The following is a 17,437-nucleotide window of genomic DNA, read 5'->3' on the forward strand; positions in this document are numbered from 1 at the left end:
TAGGTTTTGTCATGCCCTCCTCACGACTGTCTTGGTGTGCTTGGACCATTTAGTTTGTTGGTGATGTGGACGCCAAGGAACTTGAAGCTCTCAACCTGCTCCACTACAGCCCCGTCAGTGAGAATGGGGGCGTGCTCGGTCCTCTTTTTCCTGTAGTCCACAATCATCTCCTTTGTCTTGATCACGTTGAGGGAGAGGTTGTTGTCCTTGCACCACACGGTCAGGTGTCTGACCTCCTCCCTATAGGCTGTCTCAACGTTGTCGGTGATCAGGCCTACCACTGTTGTGTCATCGGCAAACTTAATGATGGTGTTGGAGTCATGCCTGGCCGTGCAGTCATGAGTGAACAGGGAGTACAGGAGGGGACTGAGCACGCACCCCTGAGGGGCCCCTGTGTTGAGGATCAGCATGGCGGATGTGTTGTTACCTACCCTTACCACCTGGGGGCGGCCCGTCAGGAAGTCCAGGATACAGTTGCAGAGGGAGGTGTTTAGTCCCAGGGTCCTTAGCTTAGTGATGAGCTTTGAGGGCACTATGATGTTGAACGCTGTGCAGAATGTCAATGTATAGCATTTTCACATCGGTGTTCCTTTTGTCCAGGTGGATCTGTTGGGGCGGTATGCAAATTGGAGTGGGTCTAGGATTTCTGGGATTATGGTGTTGATGTGAGCCACGACCAGCCTTTCAAAGCATTTCATGGCTGCAGACGTGAGTTCTACGGGTCGGTAGTCATTTAGGCAGGTTACCATATAGTAGTAGTAGAAAATACTATTAGTAAATACTAAAAGTATACTATTTTATTACTAGTTTGAAAATAATAAAATAAAATAGTAGTATTTAAATCGTACTTGTATTTGTGCACTTGACTGAGCTTGTCTGGTGCCAATGGAATAGTTTCAAAAGTGCAAAGTGCCAGCCCTGCACATCTGACACCACTGTCAGACGAAATCGAAAAGCTGAAAGTATTTGAAAGAAAATGGATACTAATTGAACCCAGGTCTGGTGTAGAGCGGTGCAGCTACTGTAAGACATGGATGTACTGTGCAGTATTTAGGCCTGTCGTCCCATTGATGGCCTTTAAGATGTGCCGAGATTTGTTTCATCCCGGAGGGAGACACACTGATGGATCAAAACAGTGTGTGTTTTGAAGAACAGTGTTTTGGCAACTTTCCATCCCTTAAGTCACTGTCCCTCCCTCCCCCAGCTTGTCCCTCTGATCGTGGAGCAGTGCTATGGGCTGGTGGAGAACACGGGTGTGGAATAGACAAGTGTCTACCGGGTGCCGAGCAACAACACCATCGTGTTGAACCTGCAGGACCAACTCAACAAGGGCCTGGAGATCAACGCTACCAAGATGGTGTGTGTGTGTGTATCGGTGTGTTTGAAATTATATTTCAGCCAGTCTTCAGTTTCAAACTGCTCAGTTATCTTGTCCGTGCACGAGACAGTTAATGTCACGGGCGGGATCTGAACAAGGGTCTACCACAGGAGAAACCAACATCTTAACCATTAGACAAAGAGGAAACTCCCTTTTGGGCCATGGGCCGACACTGATTATGAAGTCGCAGGCAGGGCTTCCCCATCATGAGACCATGAGCAACCATGAGCCCGACTCATGTCAGCAACATACAAACACAGTAAAAAGAAGTAAAACAAAGGAAACTCATATTCACCTTTTTTCAGACCTGTCACCAGGCAGGCTATAACTCCACCCATGCAAAACCTGCTGATTACAAGGTTCTGCGTAGATTGTATTTTCAACCAGCAACTATTAGGAAATAACACTGATAAAATGTTTTCATACTTTTACAGTCTTAGTTTCATCAGATGTTATGACACAAAACACAGGAAACATAATTTTGACTGCACTAGGCCTTTACTGTAAAATATACATTTTGTTTAAATATTTCTTTCTTCTTCTGTGATGGAAGTTTGAAGGACCCTGTCCCTCTTTTGGCTTCAAGCTCCAGTGTTTGGGACAGATTTCTGTCCGGCTTTGGCTTGGTGAGGCTCCAGGCCTTAAATATGGACTGCCGTGGGGAGCAGAGGAATTATTGTGTACGCCATCGCCAGCTGCGAATGTTGAATTCATCATGCCAGGGCTGGAACTCAGCTGGGCCAGTTGATTGCTGAAGTAGTAGGCAGCTGCATCGGACTGGGCCTGTGGAATGTACACATTGGAATAAAAGGCTATATGGAATTCGAAGTTAGCATTTCTCAATAAAATGTTCATTACTCATGTCCAAGTTGGATATATTATTGTCTGCATGGACTCTTGTTTGGATTTACCTGTGGAATAGGAAGCTGGTAGGAGTTGATGATGGGGTTGGGCACTGCCATGACACTGACCATCCTCTGCTTGTACCTGTCTGCCAGGTATTGTTGGCGCTGTTCCTTGCTCTGAGCCAGGGCCACGTAAAGCGGCTTGGTGCCCACGATACGGCCATTCATCTCCGTCACAGCCTTGGTGGCCTCCTCGGGGGAGGAGAGGGAAACAAAGCCAAGTCAGTTCTGTGGCCGCTCTCCGTCATCACCTTGGCGCTGATGATTGTTCCGAATGCAGAAAACTCCTTCCTTAAACGGTGATCATCAAAGGCATCATCCAGGTTCTTTACAAAGATATTTATACCTCTGTATTTGGCCTTGGGGTCAGGCTTCTTCTGCCCAAACTTGAGTTTCAGCAACGTCTGGCGCTCTGCTTTCTTCTGGGCACGGCCTACATATATCAGCCTCCCGTTTAGCTCCTTCCTGCTCATCTCGTTCACGGCTCTCTGTGCATCCTCATGCCTCTCGAAGCAAACAAAACCGAACCCACTCGACTTCCCGTTATCGCCTTTCATAACCTTGACACTAACTGTCGGTCCATATTTTCCAAAAAGCTCCATCAGTTTCTCATCGTTCACGTCTCTGCTAAGATTCTTGACAAACACGTTGTTGAACTCTCTGGCCTTGGCTCCAAGCACCTCCTCTCGCTCTTTGCGTGACTTAAAGCGCTCGATAAACACTTTTTCGTTACCCATTAACATGCCATTTAATTTCTCGATGGCTCTATCAGCAGGCTCCTGGGTCTTGTATTGAATATAACCATAACCCTTGGAATGGCCATTCACGTCACAAACTACCTTGCTAGAGTAGATGTCTCCAAAATGCTGAGAAGGTCTCGTACAGGTTTTTGTTCGTTATGGACTTCTTGTCCAGGTTCCTGATGAAGATGTTTCCCACCCCACTCTTCCTCAGGGTACGGTCAGGATCAGACCTCATGATGCGCAGATATCTTCCTTCAAGCATGTCATTGCTGAACATGAGCAGGGCGCGCTCAGCATCGTCTGGTTGATAGAAGTTAACGTAGGCGTACCCGAGGGAACGATGTGTAACCCGATCCCTACATACACGGACAGAAAAGATTGGTCCGGCCTCACTAAACATCTTGTTTAGGTCTGCCTCGGTGACGTTTTGGTGGAGGTCACCGACATAGAAAGAATTCATTTTGGAGATTTTGGACCTAATTCACACGTATCGAAGCTAGCTCAAGAACACAGAATGACAGGTGAATGAACAGCTGACACGTGTTTAAATTCCCGGAACTGACTCGTTTGTGATGTCATAAGTGATGTAGCGTCAAACGCAATTCTGACGTGCCATCTTTCCTTTATTGCATCATAGTCATGTAGTTTCCAGGATTTAGATAGCAAACAGAAACATTTCCATTTTAAACACATAAATACATGTACCTCAATCTTTATTTTTTTAACAGTTTGGGAAGTCAGAGAGAGATATATATAGATAGAAATGACTATTATAACTTCAACACAGGATACACATGGCAAACACTAAGCGTGTTCTCTTTATCGATGGATAAAAGTATGCCAAATAATAAAATAGAAACGAGTAGGTTTGAATGATTTTCTATCCTCAAATCGTGCAGACTCGCGTTAGAGGAATAGCGTTTGGTTCACAGTCGTTGCACCTTCAGTGAGAGGTTGAATGAGCAATACCCCTGTAAAACTAAACCGTTTAAAAATGTAATAGAGCTCTGTGTCAGTCAGGCTTGCTATTTATATCTGTTTGTATACTACAGTGGGGATGTTATTCATTCGTATGCTGTAAAGAGAGCTGAGGAGTGTCAGGAGAGAGTGAATGCTTCAAACAATCTTCCTTAGCCAACCACAGCAGTCTAGACGAGAGAGACTAGGACTCTCTCCTCGCTCTCCCATTCAATTGCATAACATATTCCTCTGCTGCCTTTGTGACAATGAAAATGATATCACATGTGCTCACTTCTCCCTACTCCACTCAGAGTGCCTGTTTCATTTCACCCTGTCTCACGCAGTCAGCATTATTTACATCAGTCACCTCTAGAAAGGAGAGAGAGACACACAAAGACAGAGAGAGACAGAGAGCAATAGCGAGAGAGAGAGAGAGACAGATAAGAGAGAGGGAGAGAGAGCAGACGATGGAGAGAGAGAGACCAGTCTTAATGGCTGAGCCTGTCTTTGAGCCTGTCTCTCTGTCCCTCGCTAGGCTGGCTGGAGGCCTGGGGGCCCTTGGATCACACTGTAAACATACAAGATCCCCTGTCATCCCCAGCCATAACCCAGTAGGCCATAACCCTGCTCATCAAGAGCTATGTTATGTTCTGTTCCTTCTCCGTGGCCTGTTTCCACGGTAACACATCAGTCCCTCTCCTGACAGTGATGAGTGTCATGGAGCTAATGAAAGGGAACTTCTTCTTCTGTCCCTGTTAAAACGTCAGGACGTTTAGCTAATTGGCTTTGAGTAATTACTAGGAGTTGAGGTGCACTAGGTGCACTGGGACGGTATTTTTGAGTTCCCGCCTGTCCTGTGGATTTCTGCTTAAGCTGCAGGTTAGGAACATACTGGACCTTCAGGTCAGGAACATACTGGACCTTCATGTCTGGAACATACTGGACCTTCAGGTCAGGAACATACTGGACCTTCAGGTCAGGAACATACTGGACCTTCAGGTCAGGAACATACTGGATCTTCATGTCTGGAACATACTGGACCTTCAGGTCTGGAACATACTGGACCTTCAGGTCTGGAACATACTGGACCTTCAGGTCAGGAACATACTGGACCTTCATGTCTGGAACATACTGGATCTTCATGTCTGGAACATACTAGACCTTCATGTCTGGAACATACTGGACCTTCAGGTCAGGAACATACTGGACCTTCAGGTCAGGAACATACTGGACCTTCAGGTCAGGAACATACTGGACCTTCATGTCTGGAACATACTGGACCTTCATGTCAGGAACATACTGGACCTTCAGGTCTGGAACATACTGGACCTTCAGGTCAGGAACATACTGGACCTTCATGTCTGGAACATACTGGATCTTCATGTCTGGAACATACTAGACCTTCATGTCTGGAACATACTGGACCTTCATGTCTGGAACATACTGGACCTTCAGGTCAGGAACATACTGGACCTTCAGGTCAGGAACATACTGGACCTTCAGGTCAGGAACATACTGGACCTTCAGGTCAGGAACATACTGGATCTTCAGGTTAGGAACATACTGGACCTTCAGGTCAGGAACATACTGGACCTTCAGGTCAGGAACATACTGGACCTTCAGGTCAGGAACAAACTGGACCTTCAGATTAGGAACAAACTGGACCTTCAGGTCAGGAACATACTGGATCTTCTGTTATTGTAATGAAGGGCTGTAGTTGAATAGAACGCTACTACAGCAGTACAAATTACCTAGTCTCTCGTTTAAATGGCCAGCACGCAACATTTGGTTCTGGTTGGGGAACATACCTTCTGTTTATGTAATGAAGGTCTGGACTTGCTACTACTAGGTTACGAATGATCACGCAACCAGAAACAAATATTGCATGCGCTGGTCAGCTAACAGCGTGTCACGAGAGATTCCAGCACAGACGACCAGGACGAACTAATGAAACTACTGTACGTGTGTCAATTCACCGGGACATGTAACTGTCAAACCAGCAAAAGCAGAATTCTTTGAGCTTGATTTGTGTGACAGCTTGAATCACCTACTGGAATATTGATGGGATTGCGTCTCCTGCTCAAAGTCGGTCTCCAGTGCAATCTTTATTCAGATAACGTTGCACATGAGTGAATGTCGAAGCTAGACATTCTCACAGGAAGAAATGGCTTTTTCCTGAGCCAAACGGTAGCCTCCTAAGATTTCATGGCCTACGAGCTGACGGATTCTAACGACAACAAAAACCGTGCAAGGACTTGTGTGTTTGAGATCGAGACGACAGGCATTATTATAATGAACAATGTCATGTTGAATATTGTCCGATTTATAAAAACAAGAATGGGGAGAAAAAAAAGAACATTATCATTAATGCATCTCTTTTACTTTCTATAACAGCTGAATGCTCGAGGGCGAATATAATTAGAGTTCACAGTACTTCAGCAAAATGAGGAAAAGCAAAAAGGATTCAATTAACTTGTTCATTATCCTTCTACTAGAGTCAGATACAATACAACATGCTGTATGTAATAACCCTCATATAATAGGAACATGATGTTTAGGAGGGAACTGATGACCCCAGATGAGACTTGTTCTGTGTCCTATATGGCACCCTATTCCCAATTTAGCACACTGATTTTGACAAGGGTTTATAGGGCTGTGGCAAAAGTTGTGCACTTATATAGGGGATAGGGTGTCATTTGGGATGCAAGCTTGTACAAGGCTGAGGGGGCCTTGAGGGGAGACGGTAGTAATTGAAGATTAGAGAACATGCAAGGAAGGGATAAAACACCAAAGTACTGTAATGTAACTGGATACTTTGTCCTCTGCTCTGCGTCCTCTGTAGTGATTACATCAACAATTCAAAGATGAGAAAGTTTTATGAGAACAGTAATTGGAATTCATTTCTTTCTTCTTCTTGACGAGTTTAATTTGGGCCTCGTCCTCCCAACTATCCTCCCCCTAACTCTCTCCACCCCTCCTCTGCTCTCCCTTTTTCCTATTTCTCCTCCTCCTCTACTCTCGGCCCGTATCCTCTCATGCGAGGCCAGTATGGTGTGGTGGGTCTTATGGCCCTCTCCTCCCATCTCCCCCTAGCACTTGTTCATTGATCCTTCTGGGCATAAGGCGAGGTGCAATAATGTCAAGAATCTACCCTCAAATAGCAATAGGATTACCAAAACAATGCTATGGAAATTAGTCCGAGCCAGACCCTGGGCTTACCGCTCACGCAAATGACTTCCACAAAGTTGAGAAGTACCCCGATCTTACTCTCCTTTCTTCTTCCCTTCCCCCTCCCATCCCATCCCCAACCACCAGCCCCCCGCTACTCTGCATGGTACCGATCTGTACTGGTGAGATGGAGAGGCTAGGAGGAGCGGAGGGGGCCAGGGGGTCATGCTACGGTCTCCCACTATGACACACCCACACCACCACCACGAGCCCTGCATGCCAGCTTTAACAGCAAGCACAGGCAGATATCCCTCACAGCTTTCTGAGTATGCTTTTCTAACTGCACACGGACTATCCTGTAGGCCCCTACATCAATACATTTACTTGTATGTTACTGTGTTCTAGCCATGTCAATGTGCCACACACACACACACACACACACACACACACACACACACACACACACACACACACACACACACACACACACACACACAAATCTTCTCCTTTAGTCTGAGGAGAAGATTGAGTCCTTTGGGAGTCCTCGAGCTACTCTGACTACTAAGCAAATTCCTCTATGGGTGCTCTCCTCCTCTGGAGGGCAGATTGAAAGCCCTTTTCCCCCACGACCCTGTGGCTCTTTAAGACGGATTACTGAGGGTGGGTAGTGGCTTCTGATCCCGCCGTGGTCTGAAGTGGTACGACCCCATGCTGACCAGGCTAATAGGCTCTCTATGGCTCTCTAGCTACTGTAGCTGGGAGAAAATAGTCTCCTTTGGCCTCAGAGTGCTGGGATGCTGACGGAGAAGTGGCGAAAGGGAGTGATAGGGCCAGGAAGGAGAGGGTAGGGATAAGGGGGGGGGGTTCAGTAGTCCTGTAAAGCGCCTGCCTCTGGGGCTCTCTGGCGGGAGTCGGGACACTCCACGCCAGGAGCCAGACTAGAAGTATCTGGGTATTCCCAGGCCTTTGTTCTTGTACGGCTCAGCCTCCCTCAGTACAGTCATGGGACACAGTCACAGTGGCAAAGTAGGCAGGAACACTCTCTTCTAATAAAGCTGAGGTGTGATCTGACACATCTGACACAGATGTACGCACGCAAGCAAGAGTGCAGTACACACGAAAGTAAGGACGCTCGCACGCACAGACACTTACACGCCTTCTTCCTTATATACATGCATACACAGACCATAAGTCCAACAATGGCTGTCTTCAATGGAGGGCAAATCTCTAACATGAGCTCAAACATCATTGCAAGAAAAATCTTCCCAAAAGGAGACATGTCAGTCTCCAGTACTCCTGTGTGTATGAGGTTGAGAGAGGAGGAATATGATTGGTTACAAACCAGGAAGCCAGAGGAGTTGTCGAGGAGACAGCGGAAGCGACAGACGAAGTTCCTTTCCAGGAAGGAGGAGTTCTCAGGAGGCAGCTGGTCGGGGTTATAGGTCACCAGGGACGAGCTGGGGACTGGTTTTCCATCTGAGGAATAGAAACAGGACAAGGACAAAGTCAAATCACTATATTCAATGGCTACTTTATTTGTGGTCTATTACTATGTCTGTTCAACAGAGTTTAACAGGGTTCCGATGCTCCCACACTACGGTATGTTTGGTGAGTGTGTGTATGTGCATGTGGGTGTGTAGCTCCAGTCTGTCCCTCCCTCTCTCCATTCCGTGCCTGTTCTAAAGTACCACGGTAATGCTACGCTAGCTAGCTCTAACCCCTGCCTAATTAAAACAGACGGCCGTGTGTGTTCTAACATTTACCCTCAAAGTCATGGAGTGCCTGGTAAAGGTCACCTCCCTCTCTCCATCTTCTCTACTCTCTCTCCTCCCCTCTCTCTCTCTCTCCATGCTCTTCCTCTGTCCCTCTCTGCACAGAGCTCAGCTGGGGAAATTGGGGTCAGCTGTTTTTAGGGAAAAGTTAACCCATTGGGTGTGAGTGACTTCAGGCTGACTCGTTGCAGTTCTTCGTTTGATCATGTTTTCATGTTTTTTTTATTTTCTGCTAGTAGTGAACGTCAACCAGTATGGTGTATACTGTCACTGAATGTGTGTGTCACTTTAAAGTTAAACGACGACTTCAATTCGACTAACTATCATACTGAAACAAAGCATCAAACTAGCATCTCCTTTTTATCTTTAGTTTTTTCTGCTAGTAGTTCACCTCAGCACCTCAATTTCAGTATGGCATACATCTGTAAATTTGCAACAGAGCATCAAACATACATCGCTAGCTAGTAATGTGAAAGGCTCACAGTGGCCTTGGAAAGCTTTGTGAAAATGCGTCGGCCCGGCATAAAAGGGGGTAGACAGTGAGACGCAGTGTTAGACTGACCTGGGGGTGACTCCACCTGCTGGGGCACGGCCGGGGGGTTGAGAGCCCAGTGCAGGTTCCTCCTAAACTCCTGCTGGTCCTCAGTGTGGATCAGATCAAACACACTCTGGTGCATCACGTCCGTCTGGAACAAGGAGAGAAGGAGAGAGGTCTTCGGAACAGTCACGTGTACCAACACATAGGACTGGGAACTATTGTCTGACTTCCTGAAAAATAACCTACACGCAATTGAATTCACTCCTGTAGAAACAGTAAGATGATATACACACACACACACACACACACACACACACGACCCCTTGTTTTGTGGGCTTGTTTTGTGGGCTTGTTTTGTGGGCTTGTTTTGTGGGCTTGCAGTGAGGAGGAAGGTTAGGGCATGAGCTGGACCACCTCAGAGAGTGGTGACATGGACACAGAGAGTGGTGACATGGACACAGCACAGCCTGAGGTTCCGTATCACACTAGCATCTCAGTGCTACTTCTCATTACCATACACACAGCTCCACAACAGGCAGCCACATCCAAAAGGATTTCGGTCAGCGCTGTAGATGTGAAGTGATGGTTGTTGAAATGAAACAAGGCCTGAGAGGTGTGGCTCACACTGTGGGAACATTTCTTCTACAGCAGCTTGTGGTTAGTTACAGTGCATTGCAAAAGTATTCACCCCCCTTGGCATTTTTCCTATTTTGTTTCAACCTGCAACTTAAATGGATTTATATTTGGATGTCATGTAATGGACATACACAAAATAGTCAAAATTGGTGAATTGAAATGAAAAAAAATACTTGTTTCAAAAAATAAAAAAAATAAAAAACGAAAAGTGGTGCGTGCATATGTATTCACCCCCTTTGCTTATGAAGCCCCTAAATAAGATCTGGTGCAACCAATTACCTTCAGAAGTCATACAATTATGTTAAATTAAATCCACCTGTGTGCAATCTAAGTGTCACATGATCTGTCACATGATCTCAGTATATATACACCTGATCTGATAGGCCACCGAGTCCACAACACCACTAAGGAAGGGGCACCACCTAGCAAGCGACACTATGAAGACCAAGGAGCTCTCCAAACAGGTCAGGGACAAAGTTGTGGAGAAGTACAGATCAGGGTTGGGTTATAAAAATATATCCAAAACTTTGAACATCCCACGGAGCACCATTAAATCCATTATTAAAAAATGGAAAGAATATGGCACTACAACAAACTTGCGAAAAGAGGGCCGCCCGCCGAAACTCACGGACCAGGCAAGGAGGGCATTAATCAGAGAGGCAACAAAGAGACCAAAGATAACCCTGAAGGAGCTGCAAAGCTCCACAGCAGAGATTGGAGTCTCTGTCCATAGGACCACTTTATGTCATACACTCCACAGAGCTGGGCTTTACGGAAAAGTGGCCAGAAAAAAGCCATTGCTTAAAGAAAAAAATAAGCAAACACATTTGGTGTTCGCCAAAAGGCATGTGGGAGAGTCCCCAAACATATGGAAGAAGGTACTCTGGTCAGATGAGACTAAAATGAGCTTTTTGGCCATCAAGGAAAACGCTATGTCTGGCGCAAACCCAACACCTTCCATCACCCCGAGAACACCATCACAGTGAAGCATGGTGGTGGCATCATCATAGTGTGGGGATGTTTTTCATATGGCAGGGACTGGGAAACTGGTCAGAATTGAAGGAATGATGGATGGTGCTAAATACAGGGAAATTCTTGAGGGAAACCCGTTTCAGTCTTCCAGAGATTTGAGACTGGGACAGAGGTTCACTTTCCAGCAGGACAATGACCCTAAGCATACTGCTAAAGCAACACTCGAGTGGTTTAAGGGGAAACATTTAAATATCTTGGAAAGGCCTAGTCAAAGCCCAGACCTCAATCCAATTGAGAATCTGTGGTATGACTTAAAGATTGCTGTACACCAGCGGAACCCATCCAACTTGAAGGTGCTGGAGCAGTTTTGCCTTGAAGAAAGGGCAAAAATCCCAGTTGCTAGATGTGCCAAGCTTATAGAGACTTACCCCAAGAGACTTGCAGCTGTAATTGCTGTAAAAGGTGGCTCTACAAAGTATTGACTTTGGGGGGATGAATAGTTATGCACGCTCAAGTTTTCTGTTTTATGTCTTATTTCTTGTTTGTTTCACAATAAAAAATATTTTGTATCTTCAAAGTGGTAGGCATGTTGTGTAAATCAAATGATACAAACCCCCCAAAAATACATTTTAATTCCAAGTTGTAAGGCAACAAAATAGGAAAAATGCCAAGGGGGTGAATACTTTCGCAAGCCATTGTACAGCAGTACTGCACACCACAGGAGGTTGATGGCACCTTAATTGGGGAGGACGGGCTCGTGGTAATGGCTGGAGCGGACTTAAGGGAATGGTATCAAATACATTTGACGCCATTTCATTTGCTCCTTTCCAGCCATTGTGAGCCGTCCTCCCCTCAGCAGCCTCTAACTGATGACCACAGAGAGAAAGAAAGCTAGAGGGAGAGAGAGAGAGAGAGAGAGAGAGAGAGAAGGAAAGAGAGAGAGAGAGCTTTAGCGGGTGTTAATAATTGCTAATACAGCTTAGCTCAACTGTGTACGCAAGCATGGATGTTATCAAAAACCGATCCAACCTGAATAAATAAGGCTATTAGAGCGGTTAATCAGCTGCTGGGGGGGAAATTAATTAAAGAAACGTAGGACAGACAGTATGCATGCTTATAGAGGTATGTGATTAAATATGCTATAGATCAGCTCTTATTAAATTATTAACCTGCGTTTGACCTGTCTGGACGGGGTTATCAAACTCTTATCCAGTGGAAATCCTGAATCAAGCAAGCTAAAGCGCTTAGCACAGAGCAGGGCTGGGTACCAGAGGGCAGAGAGGGCAAGACTAGGGAACGGAGGGGGCCGGAGGTGGGGCCAAAGGGCAGGAAAGGACACAAGGCGATGTTGGGTGAAGGTTGGCACCGTACAGTAGCATATTTGTTTTCATATTCATTCTGGCTGCAACTGTTGGGGAAAAGAAGAGGGGCAGGATGCAGTGGAGTGTATTACAGGGCTCTCCAACCCTGTTCCTGGAGAGATACCCTCCTGTAGGTTTTCACTCCCACCCCAATTGTAACTAGAAATCTGGTGCGCTAGAATCTGGTGCACTAGATTTGGTTTGGCACAAAAACCTGTAGGACTATAGTTTTCAGTCAGTGTCCCAGCACTCCCTGGGTCGTTCCATAAATAGAATGAGGGCAGAGTCATGTTGTTGTCCAACTGGCTTGGCCTAGGCCAGGGTTAATCTAACCTCCAGACTCCCTCTACGCCATGCTGCGGCTCTGTAGGCAGGCCCAATCCTCCTCTCTCTGCTGTGCGTGTGCGTGTTTGAGCGGCAGTGTGTGTGTGTGTGATGTATGGCGTGTATGGTGTGTGTGTCAGTGGGTTTGAGTGGCTGCGAGCCCTGTGATCAGCAGCAGAGACTTACTTGGTGGAATCCCAGGTAATCCTGAATGGTGTGAGAGGAGTAGAATATGATCCCCTCTGCAGTGATGACCAGGACAAAACCGTTAAGGGCCTGAGGAGGGAGAACAAGTCACAACAGACAGGAAGTTAGGGAATGTCCCTCACTGTGTACTGCTATCAAAGACGTTAGAGAGTGCAATTATTTTGGCTGGACAAAGAGGATATAGGGAAGATTGACGCAAATGAATAACAGCTTTTGAATGATCGTGTTTGGTATCCATCACGAGAAGACAGTGACAACCCCTATTATAGTGATACATTTGTGCCATTTGGTGTGTTTTGTATTTGACTGCCAACACCTAGCATGTATAAAACAGCAGGACAGACTACAGCGTGCAGACAGACAGATTCCTGAGGACAGGAGGTCGTTCAAACCTGGTCTATTCTGACAGACTCAACTGAGAGAGGGGGAAACAGAGGTCGGGAAACGAAGGGGGGAAACAAAAAGACAAACTGCAAACGGGGGCATGACACCACTTCAGGCTGCGGAGGACAGGAGAGGGGGAGGAGAGGAGCAGTGGAGGAGAGGTGAGGAGAGGAGAGGCAAGAGGCCCCACTCTGAGGATGTGTCACATGAACACAAAGACAGGCTGGAGATGGGGAGGAGGAGGGGAGGAAGAGGGAGAAACAGAACCATACAGTATCTCACACTTTGCTATTCCATCTCCCCCCCACAATGCTCAGGGGCAAAGGAGTCGGTCTGCCACTCTTAGCTCTAGGTGTGTATGTGTGCGTGCGTGGGTACACGTTCCCTAAACCAACCGACGGCACTACAGGGCAGTTGTCCTGACGCCCACATCCTCTAATACCCCATCATATTCATTTCCAACATGTCAGCAAGGAGAACCCCATTACACAATCTGCACTGGATGGAAACCATAGCCTCATAGCCTACCATACACGGTCATTACCTTCATCAAGTCCTTTTTCCATGGATGTCACCCAGAGAAACGTAACCCAGATAATATCAGGTTGGATGATTCCATCCCTTTAGCAAGTAAATAACTATATAACTCAAGTTCTACCTGGCAGACCCAGTATCATATTCCCCCAGTTAGCGCTGTGTACCGTACTTCTTAGCTTTTGTCTGGGTAAGCTATAATGAATTCAAGGGCCACAAACTGCTTGTCCCGGCCTGCCTTTATTTCTGTTTAAGCCTGAAGGCCCCTAGTCCTGTCTGAAACCCTGACATCCATGGGATCCCGAGGAGGCTCGCAGCTGCCGGCTCATATAGCTTCTTCTTTATTATGCAGGCCTACGCTCCCTCAAAACATATGCAGAAAGCTGCCACCAAGACTGCCACCCCGGGCCATCTATAAGTCCTTCCTTCTCTCCTCAGCAGCCCCATCCTCCACTTCCTAGTTCTGTCTCTGTGGTCCGACGCCCCCACTCTGTACACAAACACTCAGAAAGCCGAGCGGTGTTCAGGCTCTCTGTATAAATATTTAGATTCATCTGTCTAGCTGAAGAACACACAGTCACCTCCCTGGGGGGGGGGGGGGTCGGGGACATGGGCAGTCACCAAACATCTTGATCAAAAATGTATTTTTCATATTTCATGGGGCTGTGGACATCATGCACTTGTCCAGGATGAAAGAACGCTGCCTTCTGTAGTTAAAGCGGCCGTCGGCAGACAGAACAAAACACAGAGTGGCAAGGGGATGTGAGAGACGCACTGAGAATGGAGAGAGAAAAGATCACGAGAGAGGCAGGAAGGATGAAGGGAGATAGAAAGAGAGAGGGATACGAAAAAGAGAGAGATGGAGTAAGGGAGAGATTGAGAGAGCCTGTTCCAGTCGTCAACATGGCACAGCTAGCTGTTTGTTTTCCCAGCCTGTATGTTATCTGGTCTGGATGTATGCCCAGTGAAAGACTGGCAGGGCATACACTGGAACAGACTGGCAGGCCAGACGCTGGAACAGACTGGCAGGCTAGACGCTGGCAGGTCAAACACTGGAACAGATTGGCAAGCCAAACACTGGAACAGACTGGCAGGCCAAACACTGGCACAGATTGGCAAGCCAAACACTGGAACAGACTGGCAGGCCAAACACTGGAACAGACTGGCAGGCCAAACACTGGAACAGACTGGCAGGCCAAACACTGGAATAGACTGGCAGGCCATACACTGGAACAGACTGGCAGGCCAAACAGTGGAACAGACTGGCAGGCCATACACTGGAACAGACTGGCAGGGCATACACTGGAACAGACTGACAGGCCAAACACTGGAACAGACTGGCAGGCCAAACACTGGAACAGACTGGCAGGCCAAACACTGGAACAGACTGGCAGGCCAAACACTGGAACAGACTGGCAGGCCATACACTGGAACAGACTGGCAGGCCAAACACTGGAACAGACTGGCAGGCCAAACACTGGAACAGACTGGCAGGCCAAACACTGGAACAGACTGACAGGCCAGACACTGGAACAGACTGGCAGGCCAAACACTAGAACAGACTGGCAGGCCAAACACTGGAACAGACTGGCAGGCCAGACACTGGAACAGACTGGCAGGCCAAACACTGGAACAGACTGGCAGGCCAGACTCTGGCAGGCCACAGGGAACACACTGCAACAGACTGGCAGGCCAGACGCTGGCAGGCCACAGGGAACACACTGGAACAGACTGGCAGGCCAGACACTGGAATAGACTGGCAGGCCAGACACTGGAATAGACTGGCAGGCCAAACACGGGAACAGACTGGCAGGCCAGACACTGGAACAGACTGGCAGGCCAAACACGGGAACAGACTGGCAGGCCAAACACTGGAACAGACTGGCAGGCCAGACACTGGAACAGACTGGCAGGCCAAACACTGGAACAGACTGGCAGGCCAGACGCTGGCAGGCCACAGGGAACACACTGGAACAGACTGGCAGGCCAGACACTGGAACAGACTGGCAGGCCAGACACTGGAACAGACTGACAGGTCAGACACTGGAACAGACTGGCAGGCCAAACACGGGAACAGACTGGCAGGCCAGACGCTGGAACAGACTGGCAGGCCAGATGCTGGAACAGACTGGCAGGCCAAACACTGGAACAGACTGGCAGGCCAGACACGGGAACAGACTGACAGGCCATACACTGGAACAGACTGGCAGGGCATACACTGGAACAGACTGGCAGGCCAGACACTGGAACAGACTGGCAGGCCAGACACTGGAACAGACTGGCAGGGCACAGGGAACACACAAGGGTATATTCCTTTTTTGTACAATCAGTTGTTTTCTTTTTGGTATGTACAGATATTGATTCATGCATTCATGTCTCCCATGTCTTTAGTGAACTTCAAATGCTTATGGAATTATATTTTGATCCACTGAAAAGGTAACCTGAATGACGTGGACTAAAAATGGTAAAGTACATTAGGCTATATGGAGAATATCAAATTACACCTTTCTGCTCTCATTTTACCGTCCTTTTCAATAATGGATGTCCTCACAGCCACTCTATAATTCATGGCCAAGTGTCTGAAATGGAACATAGCAAGACAGCCAGCCCTGGTCAGAAATAGCCTCTCCTCTCCTCCGACCCCCTCTCCTCTGCTTCCCCATCCCTTCTTCTCCCTTCTCTTTCCGGCCCTGTCGACAGCAATGTCATGAATAAGGACCTCGCCTTCGTTTAGCATCTCTCGCTCTCTCTCTCTTTCCCCCTCTCTCTCCATTTACTATTCTTTCCCTCTCAAATACAATATTTCCCTCATTTCCTAACCCCCCTCCCTCCCTCCCTCCCTCCCTCTGTAGCTCAGCCTGTCTTAAGAGATTCTGTGTTGACTGTTCTGGCACGGTGGGATTCTGCATGATGGCACAACAGTGGGGGCTGTAGATGAAGCAGATCACATCTCCCCTGACTGAACATCCAGCACAGAGCAGGGCAGAATATAGAGCACTGTCCCTTTAAAGGACAATTCCACTCCAAAACTACATTTTGGTATTTGTTTCATTAGTTAACTGTTGATACAGTCCCAAAGATCAGGGCAGAATAGAGCACTGCCCCTTTAAGTGCAGGGCCAAATAGGCCCCTGTAAGTGCAGGACAGAATAGAGCATTGTCTCTTTAAGAACTGGGGGATGAATGATGGCACCAAAGTAGGCTATGGCATGGGCATCGAATGTTTTCCCATGTAACTTTTGTAGCTACTCTAAATGAGTCCAAACTAATCAGCTGGTCTCAGCAGGCCTGGTACAACCTTCTCTTTCTAGGCTGAGATCCTGTTAAGGAAAGAGCCCAATCTGCCAATAACCATCATGGAGAGTGGTCAGCATGTTAGCGAAAGGTATCTCTCATCCTGTGGTTGGTCTCTCTCTCTCTCTCTGACAATCTCTAAATGCAGCAAGACATGGCGTCTGTTTGTCAAAACCAGCAGTACTTAACTTTCCCCCATAGAAATAGAATTATAACACTATCATTATATATATCTATACTTGTTTCCATGTGGTGCGCTCCC

General features: G+C 47.3%; 1 protein-coding gene and 1 pseudogene across 1 annotated transcript in view; both read right to left on the minus strand.

The window, feature by feature from the left end:
- Window positions 1-17,437, minus strand: part of LOC115179613 (aryl hydrocarbon receptor) — a 60,643-nt gene that overhangs the window by 17,514 nt on the left and 25,692 nt on the right. Inside the window, exons 5-7 of the mRNA XM_029741245.1 lie at window positions 12,944-13,033; window positions 9,489-9,612; window positions 8,497-8,630 (exon numbers count right to left, since the gene is read on the minus strand). Coding sequence (XP_029597105.1) covers window positions 8,497-8,630; window positions 9,489-9,612; window positions 12,944-13,033 — 348 coding nt within the window. The remainder of the gene's footprint in view (window positions 1-8,496; window positions 8,631-9,488; window positions 9,613-12,943; window positions 13,034-17,437) is intronic.
- On the minus strand, window positions 1,178-3,507 carry LOC115179219 (polyadenylate-binding protein 1 pseudogene; annotated as a pseudogene).

The sequence above is a fragment of the Salmo trutta genome, chromosome 39 (assembly GCF_901001165.1).
Source record: "Salmo trutta chromosome 39, fSalTru1.1, whole genome shotgun sequence".
Taxonomy (NCBI): domain Eukaryota; kingdom Metazoa; phylum Chordata; class Actinopteri; order Salmoniformes; family Salmonidae; genus Salmo; species Salmo trutta.